Below are 23,978 nucleotides of genomic sequence, written 5' to 3' on the forward strand. Positions count from 1 at the left end.
ATAGAATAGGAAAGACTAGAGATCTCTTCAAGAAAATTAGAGATACTAAGAGAACTTTTCATGCCAAGATGGGCTCAATAAAGGACAGAAATGGTCCTTTATTTGGTATTTATATGGTTATGGACCTAACAGAAGCAGAAGATATTAAGAAGAGGTGGCAAGAATACACAGAAGAACTGTACAAAAAAGATCTTCATGACCCAGATAATCACAATGGCGTGATCACTCACCTAGAGCCAGACATCCTGGAATGTGAAGTCAAGTGGGCCTTAGGAAGCATCACTACGAACAAAGCTAGTGGAGGTGATGGAATTCCAGTTGAGCTATTTCAAATCCTAAAAGATGATGCTGTAAAAGTGCTGCACTCAATATGCCAGCAAATGTGGAAACTCAGCAGTGGCCACAGGACTGGAAAAGGTCAGTTTTCATTCCAATCCCAAAGAAAGGCCATGCCAAAGAATGTTCAAACTAATGCAGAAATGCACTCATCTCACAGCACTAGTAAAATAATGCTCAAAATTCTCCAAGCCAGGCTTCAACAGTATGTGAACCATGAACTTCCAGATGTTTAAGCTGGATTTAGAAAAGGCAGAGGAACCAGAGATCAAATTGTCAACATCCATTGGACCATCAAAAAAGCAAGAGAGTTCCTGAAAAACATCTATTTCTGCTTTGTTGACTATGCCAAAGCCTTTGTGTGGATCACAGCAAACTGTGGAAAATTCTTCAGGAGATGGGAATACCATTCCACCTGACCTGGCTCATGAGAAATCTGTTTGTAGGTCAAGAAGCAACAGTTAGAACTGGATATGGAACAACAGACTGGTTCTAAATCAGGAAATGAGTACATCAAGGCTGTATATTGTCACACTGCTTATTTAACTTCTATGCAGAGTACATCATACGAAATGCTGGACTGGATGAAGCACAAGCTGGAATCAAGATTGCCGGGAGAAATATTGATAACCTCAGATATGCAAATGACACCACCCCTATAGTAGAAAGGGAAGAAGAACTAAAGAGCCTCTTGATGAAAGTGAAAGAGGAGAGTGAAAAAGTTGGCTTAAAACTCAACATTCAGAAAACTAAGATCAAGGCATCTGGTCCCATCACTTTATGGCAAATAAATGGGGAAACAGTGGAAACAGTGGCTGACTTTATTTTTTTGGGCTCCAGAATCATTGCAGATGGTGACTGCAGCCATGAAATTAAAAGACTCTTGCTCCTTGGAATAAAAGCTATGACCAACCTAGACAGCATATTAAAAAGCAGAGACATTACTTTGCCAACAAAGGTCCGTCTATTCAAGGCTGTGGTTTTTCCAGTAGTCATGTATGGATGTGAGAGTTGGACTGTGAAAAAAGCTGAGCGCCAAAGAATTGATGCTTTTGAACTGTGGTGTTGGAGAAGACTCTTGAGAGTCCCTTGGACTGCAAGATCAAACCAGTCAATTGTAAAGGAAATCAGTCCTGAATAGTCATTGGAAGGACTAATGCTGAAGCTGAAACTCCAGTACTTTGGCCACTTGATGCAAAGAACTGACTCATTTGAAAAGACCCTGATGCTGGGAAAGATTGAATGCAGGAGAAGGGGATGACAGAGGATGAGTTGGTTGGATGGCATCACCGACTCAATGGAGTTGAGTTTGAGTAAACTCTGGTAGTTAGTGATGGACGGGGAGGCCTGGCATGCTGCAGTCCATGGGGTCTCAAAGAGTCGTACACTACTGAGCAACTGAACTGAACTGAAATCATGTATCTGATAAGGACTTGTATCTAGCATGTGTAAAGAAGCCGTGCAACTCAAACAGAAAGACAAGTGACTTAATTAAGTGGGCAATGGATCTGAATAGACATTTCCACAAAGAAGGTATTCAGACAGGCAATAAACACATGAAAAGATGCCAGTATCTTTTGTCATTAGAGAAATGCAGTCAGAATCACAATGAGATTTCCACCCCCTAGGTTGGCTAGAATCACAAAGTCAGATGACAAGTGTGAACAAACTGAACTATCTATCACACACTGCTGATGAGAATGTAATTCTACTCCTAGGTATATATGAAAGAGAATGAAAACACATGCCCACACAGGAACTTGTAGATGAGTGGCAACATTATTCATTATAGCCAAAAGACAGAAACAACCTAGATGTCCCATCAGTGATAAAAAAATATGGTATATGCATATGATGATATATTATTCCACCATAAATAGGAATGAGGCAGTGACACATGAAAATCCAGAACAGAGAAATCAAAGTGGGTTTGTGGTTGCTTGACTGAGCTACTTCACTTTCACTTTTCACTTTTATGCATTGGAGGAGGAAATGGCAACCCACTCCAGTGTTCTTGCCTGGAGAATCCCAGGTACAGCAGGGCCTTGTGGGCTGCCATCTATGGGGTCGCACAGAGTCAGACACGACTGAAGCGACTTAGCAGCAGCAGCAGCAGTGCTGGGTAGGAAAGAGGGAGGCAGGCACAAGACAGAGAGAGAGCTAATGGATATGGGATTTTTTTCTTGAAGTGATACAAAGTTCTAAAATTATAATGGTTGCACATATCTGAAAATACCCTGAAAACCATCAAATTATATACTTTATGTGGGCAAATTATATATCACAATAAAGTTATTGGAAAAAAAAGATAAATGTCCACATTCTAACCCCAGTACTTGTGACAGTGACCTTAATTGGAAACAAGGTCTTTGCAGATGCAATTAGGTTGTATATCTTGAGATGAGGTCCTCCTGGACTTTGCATGGGCCCTAAAGGCAGTGATGAGCATCCTTAGAGAGAGACATAAGGGCAGGCTATGGCAGGTCCTTGCTGACTTCAGAGTTAATGCTGCAGCAAGCCAAGGAGCAGCCGGGGCTACCAGAAGCTAGGAGAGGCAGAGGAGGCTCTTCCTGTGGAGATAGCATGGTGGTGCCTACACCTTGATTTCGTCCTTCTGGCCTCCAGAGCTGTGAGAATAAGGTTCTGTGTTTTAAGCCACCACGCTTATGGGAACTTGTTGCGGCAGCCACAGGAAACCAATACTGCAAGAGTTTTGGGAACCTGGAACATGACTTTACCACTTAGTGTCTGCAATCCCAGGAGAGATATTTAGTGTCTATATCTCTGTTTCCTCCTAAGAATAATAACAACCTTTCTCAGAGAGTTAGTATGAGGATTACATGAATTCATATTTGTAAAAAGCTTAAAGTCATGCTTGGCATGGTAAGTACTGTGTGTGTTAGGTCTAAGTTAGTTCCTAGAAGTCTTTGTTTCCCCTCTGCTGTGCAGAGCTGTCATTTCTTTTCTAATGCTCTCTATTCACATGACATGTCAGAATCTCTTCTTTGTGAAGAGAAGTTACTTTGATCACTGCAGATTAAGGCTACCTTAGACTCTCCTAGCAAAACAAGGGAGCAGGCAGTGGCAACCCACTCCAGTACTCTTGCCTGAAAAATCCCATGGATGGAGGAGCCTGGTAGGCTGCAGTCCATGGGGTCACAAAGAGTCGGACACGACTGAGTGACTTCACTTTCACTTTTCACTTTCATGCACTGGAGAAGTGGAGACAACACTGGGGTGGCAACCCACTCCAGTGTTCTTGCCTGGAGAATCCCAGGGACGGGGAGCCTGATGGGCTGCTGTCTCTGGGGTCGCACTGAGTCGGACACGACTGAAGTGACTTAGCAGCAGCAGCAGCAGCAAAACAAGGGATAGGACCTTCATTTATTTGCTACTTTGATTGATGTTTCTTGAGTACTTTCTTTGTGCTGGGTATGGGTATTATAGCCTAGAACAAAATAGTTACAATTTTGCCTTTGGGGACGAGCAGGAGGTATTAGATAATCAGATCACACAAATATGTTATTCCAAATTTCGATGTCAAAAGAAAAAGTAGCGTCTCCTCAGTTTTCAGTAAAAAAAACCTGTATTACATTGGTTTAGAGGGCAGTTAGGGCTGTTCGCTGAAGACTAGCAGTGTAGGCAGATAGTGCAAGAACAAGCAGGATTTATCCAGATGAATAATGGAGACAAAGGAGCAGTGTTCTTTAAAAGTGAAAGTCTCTACAATGATGGCAGTATTTTTTGTCAATAGCAGTTCACCTAGTGAGTGTTGATACTTTGGGTCTGAGTAAAGCTGAGGGTAGAGGGGAAAAAAATAATAAATAAAAGTGGAAGGCTCCCTCTCTAGTTTCTAGAGATTTCTACATCAGGTCAACAAATAGAGATTGAGTACCAGTATGACTCAATTCTCATGTCCTTCTTTGGAAGGACTGATGTTGAAGCTGAAACTCCAGTACTTTGGCCACCTGATGCAAAGAGTTGACTCATTTGAAAAGACCCTGATGCTGGGAAAGATTAAGAGTGGGAGGAGAAGGGGACAACAGAGGATGAGATGGTTGGATGACATCACTGACTCGATGGACATGAGTTTGAGTGAACTCCGGGAGTTGGTGATGGACAGGGAGGCCTGGCCTGCTGCAGTCCATGGGGTTGCAAAGGGTCGGACACGACTGAGCGACTGAACTGAACTGAACCAGTATGTCTAGCAGATCACCTAGTGCTGTGGAGAATAAAACAGGTTGAATGTGGCAATGTTTTAGATGTGTCGTAGATAGCCAGACTAAAATTAGGAGGGAGTTTCTATTAAAATTGCATTTTGACAATAATGAAGTGCTGAAGCAGGTTTTGAGGGGAAAAATAATAAGTAACTGTTAAGAGCCATTTCATTTCTCATAGAAAACTACATAAATATTGCTTTTAAGGTTTGCTGACCTGCAAACAGAAATGCTGTAGTCTGAAATGAAAGTCATGTAGACAAGGTCTCTCACTCCTGAATAGAAATCAGAGGGTTCTAGGGCACAGGCTCAGTCATTAGATTTCCCTTCTTTCTGTCTTCCTTGAGACACTGAAGTGGGTATGAGGAAGGAAAGACGTTGGGTTCTGGGTAGCTGCCCCTCCCAGAGTAGTGAATAGTGAAGACATGTCCTAGCTTCGTGCCTGCAGCTCCCACCCCTGACCACTGCACGCGGTGGGAAAGGTTCTTAGATGCTTCAGTCTAAGGTGGCAAGCCTGGAAGGCAGGCTCCTCTTTTCCCACATTCTATCTCTGCTTCCCCTCAGAGTCTTGACTCTAAGGAGTCCTGTGTGTATTGATTGTAACAGCAGTGGAGGGCTGGAGGACGTGAAATTTAGATGAATGAAGGGAGAGGGGTGAAAAGTAAAAAAGCTTTGGGCCTGAGGGGGAATATTCTGTCATAAATATCATAAAATGAAAACATTTGTTGATAAATGATTTATGCTGGCAGCTTAAAAACCATTTTGAACAGTGGCAGTGTCATTCAAACAAGTGTGATTTCTTAAGAGTCCTACTTTAAAAGATAGTGTTAATTTGGATGGATGACATCTGATATGTTAAAATGTCAGTATTATTTCATAGCTGTATTTAGTTTTAAATGTTTGATAAAGGGAAAAGTGAGTTTCATTTTACCACTAAAAGATGAAGATAAGATTTGGGATTAGATGGGAAAATGCAGGTGAAAACCTTGAAACCTCTGGCTATTATCCACAGTAGTACAATGGATGGATTAAGAATTCAAAAATTCAGAGTATATTTGAGTTGGTGCTTACATTTTAAGGACAGATGTCCCTTTCTTCCCTTAATGTTACTATCTCAAGGGAAGTCTATGAAATGGCAGCCAAAGGAAACATAATTTTTTTTCCTCAAAGTTTGTGGAAAGCATGGCTAGTTGATTTCTAATGTCAACTGTACTTTCAGTAGGAAATTTGCGGGAAGAGAAAGTACCAAACTAGACATATCTGAAGGATCAAAAAGCAATCACTTGGTTTTAAAGATCTTTGAACATCTTGAAGAAGTGCTGCTTCAATTTTTAAAAAGCAAAAACTGAGAATTTGTTGTTTCATGTAACTGAAGAGTTGGGGAGTGGTCTGAACCTAAGCATAGTTGAATGTTGGGTACAGATGTAAGCAGATTCATTTCTGTCTGTGTCTTGGCTCCCCTTTCCGCAGCCCAGCCCTCCCTCCCCTCAAGGTGCAAGGCGGCTGCCTGTAGCTCCAGGTGCAGAAGTGCTTTGGATGTGACCACCCTGGAGGGTTTCCTTCCAGCTGTACCTAGTAGTAAAAAACGCTACTGGGTTATGAAGGAAATTTGTACCTTTACATGTTAACGAATTGGGACATTTACAACTGGTTTAATATGTTATTTGTGGTCATTCCCATAAAAAAAACAAAACAAAACAAACCTATGCCTTCCTCTTGCAGTAACCCTTTGTTATGTCTTTATTTCTGTTGGAAACTCAGGTTTAACCTGGGCTTCCCTGGTGGCTCAGCTGATAAAGAATCAGCCTGAAGTGCAGGAGACCCGGTTTCGATCTCTGAGTTGGGAAGATCCCCTGGAGGAGGAAATGGCAACCCACTCTAGTATTCTTGCCTGGGAAATCCCATGGACAGAGGAGTCTGGCGGGCTACAGGTTTAACCCTGAATGCATCTTTGCAACTTATAGCATCTATTATAAGAATGTAACCCTGGTAATCGTCAGCCCTTTGGGTTTTAGAAATTATGAATCAATAAATGGTGAATGTAGTGGTTTAAAAGCACTTGACTGTCTGGTCTCAAATCTCAGCTCTGAGTGACTTTAGACAGATTAATGTCTTTCTATCAATACTTAAAGTGTCTCATAAAATGTCAATTAGTAATAGTACCTTCATTTTAGTTCTAGAAAACCTGGCACATGGGAAGTGCTATTATTGCTGCCACTGCTGTTACTACTGTTATGGTTGTTGCTTTAGTATCTATACTGTATTTCTCCCAAATCTTCATCCCCAATGTCACACATAGAAGTGCACCACTGTCCTGACTGAGTCACTGAGTCCAGAGTTGCTTGGAAGAGAATTTAGACATGTTTTTAAGTCAAAGAATGATGATAAAAGTTAAAACCAAATTAGGAGACAAAGAGGAATTTGACCGCATCCCTGCTTAAAAATACATTCTGCAGAGTGCCTTGTGTCCTGGACACAGAAGATAGCAGTTTCTCTTTTTAAGCATTAGTATCAGGGGCATGTGACTTGTGCTTTATTTTCATTTTCATTGTCTAGGAATTTCCTTGGAGATGCCTCTGATTGGTACCAAAAGTTTTGAGACTTATGCAACCATTTCTGTGTGAGTTTTCCGGTTGAATGAGGCTTAATTGGATTCTCTCTAAAAACTTGGAAGCCATCTTGTTGTTCCTAGATTATAAGGCTGACCATGTTTGGTTAAGAAAGTCTCTTGGGATCTAATCTGGCATCCATTCAGGTCTCGTTAAATGGGAACTTTAAACGCCTCTTGCTGAGTGGGCTTCATCATTGTTGACCAGATGTTTCAAGATGTAGGCACAAACCATTTCAGTCAATTTTTTTAAGGGTGGTGCAATTTTGAAGCAACAATATGCTTTTCTATTTGGAAAGATGAAAATACACAGAGTGGCATGTTTAACCAAGGTCATTTTCATCTTGTCTCTTTGCAGATATCTCTGTCCCACTTAGTTTATTTGGAAGCAGTGCTAAGAGCTTGACTTATGTGACTGTTTTGTCTAGAAGAGACAGCGAGATTTTTCTCTTTATGTAAAATAGCTAGGTTAATTGTTGTCTCCTTCCACTGATAATGTAAAAAGGAAATGTAATGTGTAATGTAATGTAAAATATAATGTAAAAAGGAAAGTAATGTAACTGTAGAAAAAATCCACAGTTACTTCAGATTACTGTGGACCCTGATGCCCATCATGCCCCGCCCCCCTACCCAGCAAAGCAGATTTTGTCTTCCATCTGTCCAGTCATCTACTCTTTATATTGTACACCTGCCATTGTACTTACTAGCATATGGATGAATCTGATTGCAGAAATGCTTAAAAACTAGATAGTTTGAAGGGAACCAATCTCCTGTAATCAAAATTGAGATAATGGAAAAATTGTTGTTGTTTAGTTGCTAAGCTGTGTTTGTTTTGTGACCCCCATGGACTGTAGCCCACTAGGCTTCTCTGTCCATGGGATTTCCCAGGCAAGAATACCGGAATGAGTTGCCCTTTAGTAAGGTCATCTTAATTCATAGTGGTGTAAGAAGGAGGCAGTTGAAATTGTCAAGAATTTCTGGAATGCGCATGACAGAGCAAAGCCATGGTTCAGAGTCAGCCAGATCAGTGACCACCCACACATGTGGAGGTGCAGAAGAGTCCTGAGTCGCTGCAGATGCTTCCTATCCTATCAGTCCTTTTTCACAGAGGCAATACCTTCCTAGCATTTAAATTTACTCAATATGGAAAAATTTCCTTGCCAGAGTTGTCTTTCTACTTTGGAGGTAGAAACCCTTAAAGATAACCTGAGTCAGTTTTCTTATTTTGTAGGTTCAGAAACTAAAGTCAGAGAGGTTAAGTGATTTGCACAAAAGCACACATGACTTAGTGGCTGAGCTGTAGCTAAACCCGGGTCTCTGCCTTCTAAATTAGTGTTCCTTTCACTGATCCATGCTGTCTGTCTGTGCTTATCCATTCAATTAGCTAATGTAATTGAAGGGACTCTAATTAGTTTGGCTCCTAAAGGCTTTTGTGGTTAGTGTCAGATTGGCAATAAGGTTTGTTTTTTTCCTGCCAGCTTTTGAGTCGTGGCCAAATTTTGTTAGTCAGTTATTTCAGTCTTGAAGTCATCACATGGAAGGCAAGATGATTTGAATACCTGGACACACATGTCTGTCTTATCTGTCTAGTAAACATGCCTTTTCTGTAGTGCAAATTAGAGACTGTTATAATGTACCGAATGTATATAGTCATTAGATATGGAGCAGTTGTGGCCAGTAGAGTGGTGACATTCCAGCTATCACTATCATTGTGTGTTTTTTCCGGACCTGTGAGCTTTGACACTACTTTCCTTTATAATTGAGGGGTTAGCAGTACTCTGGCAACCCAAGCATCCCAAGAAGCAGATGCTAAGGATGCAGGGGGCTGATTGGCCACCCCATGCACTTGGCAGTTGTATGAATTGGCAATGCCAATTCATGAACATGAGAAGCTTGGAGGTGTGAAGTATTCCTAGATTTGTGAGCTAATCGTCGGGGTCCCTGAAGGCACGTCTCAAGGAGCTATCTAGATGGAATTGAATTTCCTTCAGTGGAAGAGACTCAATTCCTAAGAGAAAGTTTGAAGTTGACTCTTAGACCTCACGGCTGAGGTCTTAGAATACAGGCCCTGAAATATCAAGCGAGATGGAGCTGCGATAGAAGGAAAGGCCACTGAAAGGTACGCCAGCATTTTGTCTGTGTTCATTACTTCATTTAAGTAGGGTGAATGGGTGGGGCTCTCTCCATGTAACCCATATTCTTGACACAGTCCAGAAGTAAGGAATTACAACTCCTACAACCTTTCTTTTTCTTATCTTCTCATCTTACTGAACTTTTTTTTTTTGCTTGAATAAACTTGAATCGTTTGCCAGGAAATAGTTGCCTCTTTTCAAATCTCAGTATTTGAGTGTAGGAAAGGTTTTCACCTAACTTAAGTATTTCTTTGTCGTTGGATGGAAAAAAATGTTTTTTCTGGAATGATTTGCGGCAGATCCCTACTATATATCAAAATATACATGTTGTTGAATGTGCTGCATTGTAGACTCGAAAGTACTGTCTTGCCTTTAGAATAAGAGAGACTATCTTTTTTCTTTTCTTTTGGTTTTTAGAATCTGTGGTGTTTCACTTAATGTTAACACACAAAGTGACAGGACACTTGATTGTCTGAAATTTTGAAGTACAACATAGGAAATTCTGTTAAAACTTCCTTTATGTAGACTTTGATTTAGAAGCTGATAATCTCTTATGGAAAATTGAAATGTCACTGCTTCTAGTTCATAATATTTAGATTGCACACTGTGTTTGGCTTCTCACTCTTTCATCAGCTGTACATCAAAGACAAAAAGAAAACGTTTTGTGTACTTCCACTGCATGAAAAACAGAGTCATTCCCATTCCCAAGATGCTTATGTGCCAGTTCACATTTCCTTGTAGAAAATACGTTTGTTTCTAATGCATAAGTAAATCATCCTACGGAGAAATCTTTGATTATCCTCTTGATAATCCTTTGTCTTTTTTTAAAGAGGAAAAAAAGCTTTGGACAGGAACTTCTATGACAGGGTGGTGGATTCTTTCTGTTAAAGGGGAGTTTTAGTCAAGAAGTGATTTCCTAGTCTCTTTTGGCCTCTTTGGTGGCTGCCCAGCTGGTCAGGTGTATCATGGTGTATGTATGCGAGAGAGCAGAGGATGTGGGGGATGTGAGTGAGGGCAGAGACACCGACACTTGTGTGCACGTATGTTCAGAGGATGGACAGAGCAGCTTTCCTGTGTGGTATGTTCATGGTCATTGTTAAAGCAGAAGTCAGGGTTGCAGAGAGGGCATACCTTGATGCCTGTTGGCTTGTCTTCCTTGTAAATGTGGTTTCCACAGGAGTCCTGGCAGCTCACGCTCTCAGACTTTCATGGTGGTCTCAGTCAGCGCAGTTCATGCTTGTCCTTGTTCTGACTTTAATGAGAGGCTTAATTTTTTTTTTTTTTTCTCTTGAAAATAGAGGCTGGAAGATAGTGGTAATGGGGGCTTGAGAATTTTCTTGGGGATTTTGCTGCTCATGAAATAACTGGTGAATCCTGTACTTCAGCTACCAGCTCTGTTATACTAGAATGTTTTTCTTAGAGCATCTACCAAGAAGTATGCTGTTTTAAGAGTCCAAGTTGGAGGAATCCATGAGAAGTGTGTCTGTTCCCAGGACTGTAGGGTTTTGCCCTTTTCCCCCTCAACTCACTTCACACTTTTAAAAGTAAACAGTGGATGTGATTCCATAGAAACTGCATCTGTATGTGTGTAAGGAGTGGACTCTCTATTTTAGGCAGTAAGGTTTTTTTTTTTTGTCATTTGAAAACAAGTATTGATTTTTATTCACTGCTACTATTACAGGCATGCATAAAAAGTGGGTCCTACTTGTGCTCTAGAAGCATTTGATTTAAATAATGTGCCTTTGCAATTTTTTTTAAAGGTAGTGTCTTCCCCAGCAGATGTAGCTGAAAAAGCTGACAGAATTATTACCATGTTGCCCACCAGCATCAATGCGATAGAAGCTTATTCTGGAGCAAATGGAATTCTAAAGTATGTATTTCTCAACTGTAGATACGTTCTTTCTATGATAGTTTATGTATTTCACATTTGTTAGAACAGTTGTGAAATTACAGTTATGTTTGTTAAGTCTTCTTGTACTGTTTTCTTATGTCTTAAAAGTGAATAGTGTGGTTTCTCTCTCATTGTAAAGGGTTTATTTTTTCACTGAATTCAAGTATGTGACTTTTGGGAATGAATTTTTTTTTGCTTCTCTTCCTTTAACTCTTGCGTTAAACTTAACACTTTCATTGGTAAGCTGTTTTAAGAGACTTTTTAAAGCTTGACTTTAAACTGTACACAAATGTTACAAGCATACTTTTCTTATGGTTTATAGAAATTCAGGAAAAGATTTCTATGAAAAATAAAACCAAGCATTGGAAAGAACACTATTATTTAAAATTTATTATGAAATTAAAAGTTACTGTATGTCCTCTGGGTTAGTTCATCTGTAGTAAGAACTTTGAGAAGCTGGAATTAAAGATTAGCAGTAGCTCCCTGAATGATATATTATTTAGGCCAGCATTTCCTACCCAGTGCCTCGCTTCAAGAACCTTTTGGTTAATTGGTGCCTGCTGCCAGACCCTTGTGGTTATATTAGGATGGCAATGGGTGAGTTCGCAGTTTAGTTTTCTGGTCTTACTGATTCCTGTACCTAACTTGTTTCATTGTTGAGTTATAGCAGAGAGCTAGAACAAACGTAGGCTCAGTGGACACATGAAGGGCTGAAAGAAAGGGTTTTAATTTCATGAAGCTGTAACGCATGGAACTTGAGGTTTTAGGAAACAGAATTGCTTTGGAAAACTAGCAAACTTAGAAGCAAAAGACACTTGAATATTAGGCAGAAAACTGATAAGATAAATGTTTAGATTTCAGAGAAGGTTGAAAGATACTCATTTTGGATGAAGCCCTCAGGCCCACAGTGTGTGTGGCCCTGAGGTGACCTAGCTGTGTTGTTACCTAGTCTGTTCCAATTATGGCCCTGCTTTACCTGTCAGGGAAAAGTCACTAAAAACTTTGTGTAGACAAAATTCTATGTTAATTAATATCCTTTATTAGGAATATGGTGGCCACCAACCAGGGTGGTTTTGTCTAGGGAGTGCTTTGAAGGAGTTTGGCTTTACACTGAACTATAATTTGCTTCTCAAGGGTGGTTCTTTATTTTCTTCTGGGCCAGGATCACTTCCCCACACCCAGTTGCATGTGTAGTTTCTGAAGTGATTTCCCATTTGATTAAAGATTTAAGATCTTAAAAATACTAATATCACAGAAGACTGGTAAACTTAATTGTCATTTTTAGGGTATATACATCCTGGAGTGATCTATAATAGAGTATGCTATTTCCTTTCTATAGAACATACTCATTTACTGCACTTAGACCAGATCAATTCATATGTCAAAAATTGTTGCTTAAAGCATTTTATGTGCTATTTTTTTTTTTCTGTAGAAAAAACATTTTTAATGGTTTTAGCAATGATTTTGTTTCCCCTTTAATATTTATATTTATTCAGTTTTAATTTTCCAATCATAGTTATGATTAAATGTCTTGCGGGTTAGTTTATCTGTAGTAAAAACTTTGGGAAGGTTAGCCATAGCCCTTTAAAAAAACTATAATTTAGGTCTGAGTTTCCAAGCTAGTGACAATAGCATAGATAATATACTGTAAGGGAACTCGACAGGTGTATAGTCTGTATTTAGAGTGCAAACAAAACTATTACTTTAAAGTGAAAGCGAAGGTCACTCGACCCCATGGACTATATATTCATGGAATTCTCCAGGCCAGAAACTGGAGTGGGTAGCCTTTCCCTTCTCCAGGGGATCCATCCACCCCAGGTCTCCTGCATTGCAGGAGGATTCTTTACTAGCTGAGCCACAGGGAAGCCCTTTACTTTAAGAACGCCGTTTAAATATTGATGTAAAATATGATAATGAAAAGACTGCTTCCCCCTTTTACCAGTGTATATATATAAATTTACCATAAAGAACAAGAAGACTCTTTGAGATTTCTAGGTCCATTCCTATATTTTCCTTAGTATCTGTTTGATATTTTATTTTATCTTTACAAAATTACAATTATTAAAGAATATGGCTAAATTTTAATTGCTTATATTTTTTCTACCTAGTGGAAATAAAATGGATATGTGAAATTTGCAATATGGCTTGTTAAAGACAAGTAAATTACTTTTTAAAGAGACCCAGCTATTTTACAAACAAAAATTTAAATCTTACCAAATAGCCCCTTTAAAGTTAATAGGTGTTTTAAATTGCTTACATCTTAGCTAACCTACATTATTATGGTTAATGTGTATTTCACGTGAAACCAGAATTTATACCATGCAGTTTATTAGGTTACTTTGGTTTGTTTGAAATAGTTTGAGTTTACTTTGAACTGTAATTGATCTGAAAATGAATTTGAGATTTTGAACCAATTCTAATAACGAGCTTTTAAAAAATATAATTTATTTCTGGCCGCTCTGGGTCTTTGTAACTGTGCAGGCTTTTCTCTAGCTGCAGCAAGTCTAGTTGTGGTGTGCAGGCTTCTCAACGTGATGGCTTCTCTTGTTGCAGAGCACAGACTCAGTAGTTGTGGCACATGGGCTTAGCTGCTCTGCAGCATATGGGATCCTCCCTGATCAGGGATCTAACCCATGTGTCCTGCAATGGCAGGCCGATGCTTTACCACTGAGCCACCAGGGAAGTCCCTAACAATGTTTCTAATATTTACACCAGAGACTTCCTTGATATCTGGCAGCTTTTAGCAGATTCTGATTCTGTAAGTAGTTGCATGAAAGACTTATTAAGAGTTGTAAACTATATTTTTAAAACTATAAAACTGTACTTTTAAAAAAAACAATGTTTCTGTTTGTTTACTTAGAAAAGTGAAGAAAGGCTCACTATTAATAGATTCCAGTACTATTGATCCTATGGTTTCAAAAGAACTGGCCAAAGAAGTTGAAAAAATGGGAGCAGTTTTCATGGATGCCCCTGTTTCTGGTGGTAAGTCGTAGCTAAAATAGATGCACACCTATTCTGTTTGTCAGAAGTAACAATTACGATTTTTTGGTACCTAGGATAATCCAGTTATTTTTAGAGTTATTGCAGATTCTGTTTCCTCATTACAAATAAAAACAAACCAAAACTGACTTATGTTGTTTAGCCCTCTCAAAATACAATGCTTGTTCTAAACTCAGATAAAAGGATGTTACAGCTTTGAAGAGCTGTGAATTTTTGATCCAGAATCCTGTGGGTAGGGCTGGATCAATTGCTAGAAAATTTTAACTTTTCAGAACAGATTCAAGAAATAATTAGCCTTAATAATCTTATAACTATTAAAGAAACTGAAGAAGTAGCAAAAAAGAGAAAATTATTTCATGAGGAAAATACTAGGCACAAGTGATTTTACCAAATGTTAACCAAAATTTCAAGGAGCATACCATCTCAATTTTATATGAACTTTCCCAGACAATGAGAAAAGAGGAAATGCTTCCTAAATCATTCGGTAAAATGTGTATAACTCTGATAATTAAACCAGTTAGAAACATTATGAGAGAGATAAACTATAGGTCTACATCAGTCATGAATATAGAAGTAAAAACTTTATAAAGTACATTAACAAATGAAATACAACCGTGTATGAATGAGATCAGACACTGCAACCAGGTTCAGTTTATCTCATGTATGTATAGATAACTTAATATTAGAAAATTTATAAATAAATTTTACCACAATCTCAATCAGAGGACAGGGAGCTAATAAAATTCTAAAAGCTTAATATTATATAAAATACTAATATGGGTATCTAGGTATTTTGGAATGGCAAGATTATGATTTTCTATAATTTACAAATTTTTCAGAGTTACTGTGTAATCAAATATATATGCACATACACATACATATGTGCATACATATATACACATACATATGTAATTATAGCGATATGGCAGTAGACAATGAAATAGCAATTTTATTCCTATTAAACATGATTATTGGCTTTGGAATTAAAAAATAATGAAATGTAATAATTTAAATCAGTTTCTTTTTCATAAAGAACCTAGTGAGCTTGTAAAGGAATCTTATATCCCAAACCCTTTTGAGTATAGAAAGTGAAAGTCACTCAGTCATATCCGACTCTTTGTGACCCCATGGTCTATACAGTCCATGGAATTCTCTAGACCAGAATATGGAGTGGGTAGCCTTTCCCTTTTCCAAGGGATCTTCCCAACCCAGGGAGCAAACCCAGGTCTCCTGCATTGCAGGCGGGTTCTTTACCAGCTGAGCCACAAGGGAATCCCAAGAATACTGGAGTGGGTAGCTTGTCCCTTCTCCAGTGGATCTTCCCAACCCAGGAATCCAGCTGGGGTCTCCCGCATTACAGACAGATTCTTTACCAATGAGCTATCAGGGAAGCCCTTTTAGTATAGGTGGAGGTATAAGTAATTTTTAGCCCCTATAATTGTTATATTGAATCATCTAAGTAGAATTTTAGGTGTAAAGATTTATAATGTGGTATGGATCTTTGATTACAAAATACTAATAAGCAATTTTAAGCTTGGTATTGGAATTTATTTATAGAATAGATTCAGTAAATGAACAATTCTTTGTTCTTTGAGTGGTTCTGTAATTTAATTTGAAAATTGATATGGTACATATTAGTTGATTGATCTTTTGCTTCAAGAGTATAGCCTGAAATGATCATTTGATAATGAAAAATACAATAAATTAAATAACATTTAATAACATTAAATATTATTTTAACATTTAAAATAGTCTTCTTTGTGATAAAACTTTGAGATTACTCCTCATCCTTATCAAGTTATTTTTATCACAGTTTTTTGGTTTTAGAGTATAAAAATGCTAATTTGTAAAAGTTTATTCACTTCAGTCTGATCTGTATTACAGATTGAAAATTTTGTGTAGAGACGGTTTGTGATAATTTGTTGCTTGACACATCATCATTATGAGTTTGGCTAACATATAATAGAAACTTATGTTTGTCTTCTCATTGTTATTATTTTTATATTTTTAATATGGGTTAAAAATGCCTGCACTTTCTCAGTTAAAATAGAGGGAACTTTCTGTAAGTTAGAGTTAGCAGGTTTAAAAATCATTGCATTTTAACTAAATAAAATTTAGGAACAGGGACTTGGGAAAAGTCTGGGTTAGGTACCCAAATGGGCTTACAGTTTTACAGAGGTTCTATGTTTGTCAGTTTTAAAACATGTATTATTTGAGGTAATTGTAATAAAATCTTAAAAAAAATTCCCCCATTTTTATCCTCCTCCCCCCACTCTTCATTTGTTTCTTATCTTAGACTTAAAAAATGCATTTTTGTGTAATTATATAGAGGTGTTACCTACAAATACAGTAGTATTCTGAAAATTAAAATGGGAATACATTGTATTCCTATTCTGTGGTTAGCATTTTAAAGAGAACCTTTTTTAAAACCCAGATGAAGAATTTGAAGTTGTACAGATTTTTAAGACAGTGATTTCTTCAGTCTAGCCCCTTCTGCTTTCTGCTAGCTTTTATTCAATTTTGTTTCATGTAACTTTAAAAAAAAATAAAAAGCAAATGATGCTTAAACTGTTCTACTTATCATCCTGAAACCATTGTAAATAACTGTTATATGCTTGTACAGTTATCGCTTTGTACCCTAGATACTACTTTATAAAATATTTTGACATGCCTCAACCGATTTTGGTGCTTCCTTTTTTAACTTCCCCAGCCAGGAATCGAACCCTTTCAGTGAAAGCACAGAGTCTTTAACCACTGGACCAGTAGGGAAATCCTGGTGCTTCCTTTTGAAGCTATGAAACATGCCTTTATCAAAGCCCATATTACATTATATTTATAGGTGTTGATTCTCTTCTTCCTGTAAAGCTTAATCCTTTTGAGTGCAGGGAGTAACTTTTCCCCCAAATTTTTATTAAATGTGAATTTATATACAAAATATTTATAAAATTATAAAGGTGCAAACTATAAGTGCACATCAGGCCCATGTGTTCCCCCCTTCCAGTTTAAGAAATAAAGCCTTACTATTACCTTTGAAATTCTTACGTGTTTCTCCTACTCTTTGTCCTATCTGGGGTGGGTATTAATACTTAATTTGACCTTTCTGGATATTTAAAAAGAGGGTAACACCAGATCTGATTCATACACCTGATTCTAGGCTAGTGAAGGATTTTAAGTTCTGGAACTGGAACACTTATGTTAAAGATCACCTGGAAACCTTGTAGATGATTCCCAGATCCAAGGAGAATCATTGGAATTAGATATGACTGTTCTTAGTAAATACTCTTTAAGCAAGGAAGAAAGGAAATTGGTTAGTTCATATAATTCTACCACCTTTAGTTTCATTTTCTGGAACTTAAACGTGAAGGTCTTCATTTTTTTCTTCAGTGGAATGTCTTATACTTAAATTATTGTATTTATATAATTCTTACAGTGTTATATACTGTTTTCTGATCATATATTCTAATATTCTCTTTTATGCTGATGGGACCTTGATTGCAAGGGACATGCTTCATTCTTCCTTTCATGCAATAAGCATTTATTGAGTACTTGCTATGTACTAGGTATGTTCTAGGTACTAGAGAGAGCTTTGAAGATACTCAACATCTTTTGTCTTATGGAGCTTATTATTTGATCGGAATAGAGAGGATAAACAAACAAGAATAATTTCAGTAATAAGCACGATAAAGGAAAATATAGAGTAAACCGTTAAGGCGACAGACCAAGGGGAGGGCCCTTTTACATCGAGTGGACAGGGAACCTTCTCTGGGCAAGTGACATTTAAGCAGAGATCTGAACACACAGGTCCGGGGTAGACTGTTCTCAGTGGAGAGAGGTACTCTATAAGGTAAGAGGTACTCTGTACTTGTTCTGAGGCATGAACAAACTTGGTATGCTTGTGGAACGTTTGTCTTTGTATTGCTAGGACTTAGCAGGTAGTTTCACTCGGAGTTAGTTAAACTGGATCACCTGTATATTGATTCCCTATATGTCTAATACCATGCCTTTGTTTAACAGTTTGTTTATTACAGTAAAGCTAACCAGGATCTCTGTCTGTTAGCCATGACACTGGCCTCATAAGTATGATGCCCTAATCTGTTTATCTGTCTTGTGTAAATCACATCTTTATGAAAGTTGTAATCCTTTAATGTGAAGTGTTGTTTAGTGACACCATTTTGGACACATGCATTTTTTTTTTGGTGGGGGGTGTGGTCTGCTACCACAGAGTTAGTTCCAGTTTGACCAGCTCTCTTGTATAATGAATGCTAGATATAAAACAAATTAAAAACTATTGTTTGTAATTGATATCTAAATACTGTTCTTTCTGTGCCAAGGGCATAATTATAGCATTTAACTGTGCTTGAATAATTGAAGAATAAGATCACTGATTACATAGTATGTCTGTAGGTTTGCACAGAAACCTTGAGTTGAAGTGACTCTGAAATGGCTCTTGTAGATAGCCCAAGGCTTTCTGTGCTGGCCAGCCTCATTGATTTGCTAAATTGTATTGCCCTGGTTAGGATTAATGTCAGAATTAAATAATTGAACTTGTGTGTATGTGTTTGTGTAACAGTTCCCGACCAGGAAACCAGATTTTATACTCCACTTGGCTGGGTTAAATTTTAGTAATTTGTTTGAGGTATTCTTAGAATATGGAATAGTAAGCACAAGACCTATTAAGGAGTTTCTCTTAGAGTGCTAGACTTGCTCGCTTAATTCTTCAATGAAAGTCTCACATAGACTCCATTATTGTTTTTAAAATCAAATGTGCACGTCTTGGCCTTTACCGCTCACTGAATTGGATACCTACTGTTTTTCCACTCGACCTGTATCTAATTTAGGGTAAAGGGAGCACAAAAACAAAATTTATTTATGTTTTGGCACCTAACACCACACCATTATGGTTAAGGGTCTCTTGGCATTTCCATTAAAACATTTTCTTAGAGAGGTTTATAGCTTGGCAATTTTACTTTGCTTTGGGCTGAAACATTGCTATTTCTGTCCAAAAGCAAATTCTTTTACCAAATTTCATATAACTTAATTTACCGTGGTTTGTAATGTGTGTGTTGGGGGAAAGAGCTATCATAGGAGGTCTTTGGTGCTCTCATAAGCTATTTGATTACACAGTAGTATTTTGTACGGTATTCATTGTTGAATTTTAGTCTTACCTCAGTAATATTGTTTTTAATGTTTTGAAATAAGTTGGTTTAACATGATTCAGATAATTCATTTTCATGGGTTCTTTCCTTTAAAGAATTGTATTATTGTGATGATTTTTAGTTCTTTTAAAATGATCAGTTTCTATTTTTTATTATAAAACTTAGAAGTACTTTGTGGCATTGACTTCTGTATCAGAGACTTGGATTATTTTATCTTAAAAGGCTAAAGTAAGCCTCTCCTTGGTCTGATTCAATGGTATTTAAAACTTTAGTAGTAACTCAAATAATTAAATTTTTCTTTAACTTGATTTAACGGATAAGTCTATTTCTTTAGAAGTGACGTAAGATTCATCAGTACCAGTATACCCAGAAATGAGTTAATTTTGTTATCCATCTGCATTTACCCATAATTTTACTTATCACCCTGTATCCATTAAGTATCCCTTCTGTCTCTGGAGAGTACATTTTGCCTGGGATTTTCTCCAGTTCGCACAAAGTGGTTCAGAGATGTTTGGTAAATAAATTCCAAGGATTTCTTTGAAATTAGTCCCAAAGAAGAGGTGCCCATAAAAGCTTCTTTTTACATTCTTTGGCATGTCTGAAACTCCCTTACAACAGTTGTTGTGGAGAGTCCCTATATAAGGTGTTAATGAGTTCTTAACATGTTTAGAGAAGACTGCTGACTCACTGCCCAAGATAACATGGTTGAGGCAGCATTAATAATTTGTCTCCTAAGAAAATAGTGGAGGAATGGGATAGAGAATGCAGGGTGATCACTTCATTCAGTGTTCGTATTATTACTATCAGTTATTGTTGGTAATAATTATTATTGCTAACAAAAACCTAGTTTATTTTTAAGAATTTACTCGCTTGCAGTTTGCAATTCCCTCATCTCCAAATCTGCAGGCCAGATTTTAACTGCATCTCAATTTGCAGTCAAGTAACTATTACCAGAGTTGCTCTTGCCAGGCTCTACCCTGTGGTGGAGGGACACTGTGTTCTCTTCACATGGTTCTGTTGGAAAGCGCATGGATAAGGCAGGGGTCCTGCCTCAAGTAATCCTGGGGTATTTTTAATGTCCTTTAATTGCCATTCAGGATGTAAGTCAGACCAGACACATTTGGGTCTGGTCACATAGTTTAGAACTGCTTAGCAGTATTTATATACAGGTGAAATAGATTTGGTAAATAAATCTAAGTCTATTAATTGTATATAATTTATTTTTCATTAACATCTATTGATTCCTTAGCAGCATGAAATTAATTCCAGTACCCCTGATGTATTATATGTCTTTATTTTGTTTTGCTTGTGATCCCTGGATAGCTATTGGCGGGAGGTGAGAGGAGGCAATGGAATTAAGAATTTGACAAGGGCTTTGTCATCACAAACTGTTACCAGATTTATTTGCAGTTTTATAGTTGTCTGATTTTCTTAAAGTTTGATAATATCAGCTGATGAAAAGTATATTACATAGAATTTAATACCTTCTCTGTATATATTTGTCATACAATTCTATTTTATTTTACATTCTTTGGGATATTTTAATTGTGAAAAATTTAAATTTACATGCACATTTCTTGGAGGCCATCCTCCCAACATGGCCAGTGAAGGTTTGATAACCAACTCACCATCTGTCTTCTGCGTCAAGTAATTTAAATTGACCTGAAGGTAGAGAGTTTTTGTTGTTATTTTGTATTTAGCTCAGGTTATATCCAGCAAGGGAGAGGTATGGACTCTATTCTAAAAAGAGTATTAAGAATTTTAAGATTTGCACCTGACATCTTTTTTATAAGTTAAGTTGTTGCCTGTTAGTTGTGGTCTTCAGAATGTTTATCCATTGCAGTCTCTAAGACAGCATTGTTCTTATGGAGTTGTGAAACACAATATGAGGCCAGGCATACAAGTGGTTTTATCATTACTTATGTTTCTTTTCCACTGATTCTTATGTGTGAGGGTAATACTCGTTCTCAAGTGGCCAACATTTTAATGTACTATGTACATATAGTAAAAGTAGAAAAATAATCTTGGCAGACGGCTGAAATAGTTAATTTGCTTTTCTAGCCAAGATAGGTTTATAAAACTTTCTGAAAATTAAGAAATGAGAGAATTTTTCTTTGCATTAGTGCCACATTAACCCTTTACCTTAGGCTATAAAAATTTTCTTGCAGCGTTTTTTTCATTAGATAAGCAGCTAGAGGAAGAAGGATAGTTGATTTATTGTAATTGTGAAGTATCTGCACTCACTCAGATAGTTGAATTATTTTGACATAAAATCCTGAGTAGAGATGAGATTTTTCTTCAAAAGTAAATGATAATTTTGAGTATAGTTCTGGCTTTGAGATCTGTAATCTTTAGTAGCAAACATTTAAAAACAGCGTTTAGAAATTTTTGGTGGTATCTTATGGGCTTTAGTTGGGCTGTACTTTTGTATTCTTACTAGTACTCGTATAAAATCAACAACTTTTCATGATCGAGCATTTACATCTTAAATCTTACACCCTGCTCTGTTGGGAAATAGATCCGACAACACTGAGTATTTTGAAGTTAATAGAAATAGCCTACTTTTATACAGGAAAGTTGCTTTTTATGTAATACTCAAGGGCTGGTGGACAAGAGTGAGAGTGAGGGTAGAGGGAGGCTAGGTGGGCACATGTCGGGGATTGAGAACGCTGACATTGTCCTTCTCCGTTTTAGCTGGTAGTTTGGAATAAAACTGCAGAATTAAATTTTTTGGAATCGTTACTACCCCAAGTGGGAATGTAAACTATATTGAACACAATTTATGTAGCCTGTTAAGAAGTCAACTGAACACTAGTTAATTAGTTTACATTATTACATCACTTCTAGTAGAGACTCAAACTGGTACCGAGTAAGAGGAGCTCTATCAGGTGAGCTGACTGCTGCCCATATGGGGCTTTAAGATAATGATGAGTTTAAATTTCCTCTTAGAGCTAAGTGAGAATAAAACTGGAGGCAATAAATACTCTGGGCCAAAGCCATTAAATGAAAAAGCTGGGAATTCTCCAGCTCTTGACTTAAATTGTTTGTTTATCAGCTGGCGCCTAGTCTGGAGTCAAGAGCTGGAGATTTCTATCTGTGACAGAACTTTGAAACTCTTGCAGGACACTTTCATTTCAACTTAAGGTAACTTGAGTTTATAGCTTTGGCTTTAAAGATTACTAATGATTTACTCATTTCCTTACCATTTAACCAGAGTGGACTTTTTCCCAGGAAGGGATCTGTGTTTATTTAGGGCCTTTGTCTGCGGAGGGATTAAAAGGCAGCCCACCAGCATTGTGAACTTGATGGTAATAAAAGGTCACCAAAACACACCATAAAAACATTCTTACCATGGAATTAATTATACAGTGTAATTTTACAAAGCAGTTCGGTTACTCCATCCCTACACCCCCAATTCTTAAGTATTTCATCTTTTAAAAATTAGAGCTTTGGTACAGTTTTAGGTTTTTGAAAAAAGAAAAAATGTTTGGCTTCCTTTATGATATTTAAACACTAAGGATGTTGTCACATGCAGTTAATTGCTTAAAATTTTTAATGTTTTAAAATAAAAATTAGTTGTCATTATTAAACGGCAGGATGAATAACTTGTTTAGGAGGAAGGTAGAGGAGTCTGAAGGGGTGGTTGGTGTTTTCATAGAACAGCTCAGTTTCTAAAAATCTAAGCTTCGTTAAAAAAATTTTTTTTCTGTACCACCAGGTGGCATTATATCCAAACCTGCTTGTGATAAAGGGAGGATTTTAAAATACATGCTTTTTGTTCAGGAGAGGTCATACTACTTTCTCTAGATTTCGTTTTTGAAGTTAGCTTAAAAATACATCTAATAGCAAGGTTGATTAAATGTCACTCTCCAAAGAACTGAAAAGATTTCTGAACTGCAAGTATTTGCGTTTAGGTAGTTAATACTGAAATGAAAGTAAATTAAAACGTTGAGACATTCGCAGAGGATTACCTTTTTTTTTTTTTTTAAAAATAAAATGAACATTTAACAGTTGGATATTTTTTTGGTTTTGTTTTACTTGTCTAAATCCTGGAGAGAGGATCCTGCCTATAAAACCCTCACAAATGTTGCAAAAATCCGCTCATTCCTACAATGTGGCAAATCAGTGCCCTCCTCCCCTCAACACCCACCTTATAAAAGCGGTGTCAGCAGGTTTCACTGTATGGGAATTTTTAAAAAGAGGGAAGGACCTCTGAAACGTGCAAGTTGGTCCTTTTCACAGGCCTAACTATGAGATTCATTAGGCAGTTCACGTCTTAAAAGCTGTTTTTGGGAAAGTAAATTCTTGCAGTTTCCTGTACTGATTTTGAGGGAGTCTTTATAGTCTTTTGAGTCAGCCCATTTTAAGAAAGTGATAATGTAAAAGCAGGGGAAAAAAAGGCTCATTTTAAATTTTAATAAAAAAGATTCTTTCATTAAAATATATTAATGTTCTATTTTTATGAACCCATATATGTTAATAAACTCTTCAGAAAAAAATTGTATGATACAAGTATTCAGGTGCCACAATATTTTGTCAGAATAAATAAGGTTCAGTGTACATTCTATTGATTTTTATCCTTTTAAAAAATGTGTTCACTGTACAGAGAGATGTTTAATTCTTAGCTTTGATTATTTA

General features: G+C 37.2%; 1 protein-coding gene and 1 non-coding gene across 3 annotated transcripts in view; both read left to right on the plus strand.

Moving 5' to 3' along the window:
• HIBADH (3-hydroxyisobutyrate dehydrogenase) overlaps positions 1-23,978 on the plus strand; it is a 250,170-nt gene that overhangs the window by 12,559 nt on the left and 213,633 nt on the right. For both annotated transcript variants that reach the window (XM_059885530.1, NM_001046106.1), the window contains 2 exon segments: positions 11,054-11,163; positions 14,045-14,166. In XM_059885530.1, coding sequence (XP_059741513.1) covers positions 11,054-11,163; positions 14,045-14,166 — 232 coding nt within the window.
• Positions 4,060-4,130, plus strand: LOC112446493 (small nucleolar RNA SNORD56). The gene has a single exon (XR_003034503.1). It is a non-coding gene; the product is annotated as a small nucleolar RNA SNORD56 (small nucleolar RNA).

This window comes from Bos taurus, chromosome 4 (genome assembly GCF_002263795.3).
Source record: "Bos taurus isolate L1 Dominette 01449 registration number 42190680 breed Hereford chromosome 4, ARS-UCD2.0, whole genome shotgun sequence".
NCBI lineage: Eukaryota > Metazoa > Chordata > Mammalia > Artiodactyla > Bovidae > Bos > Bos taurus.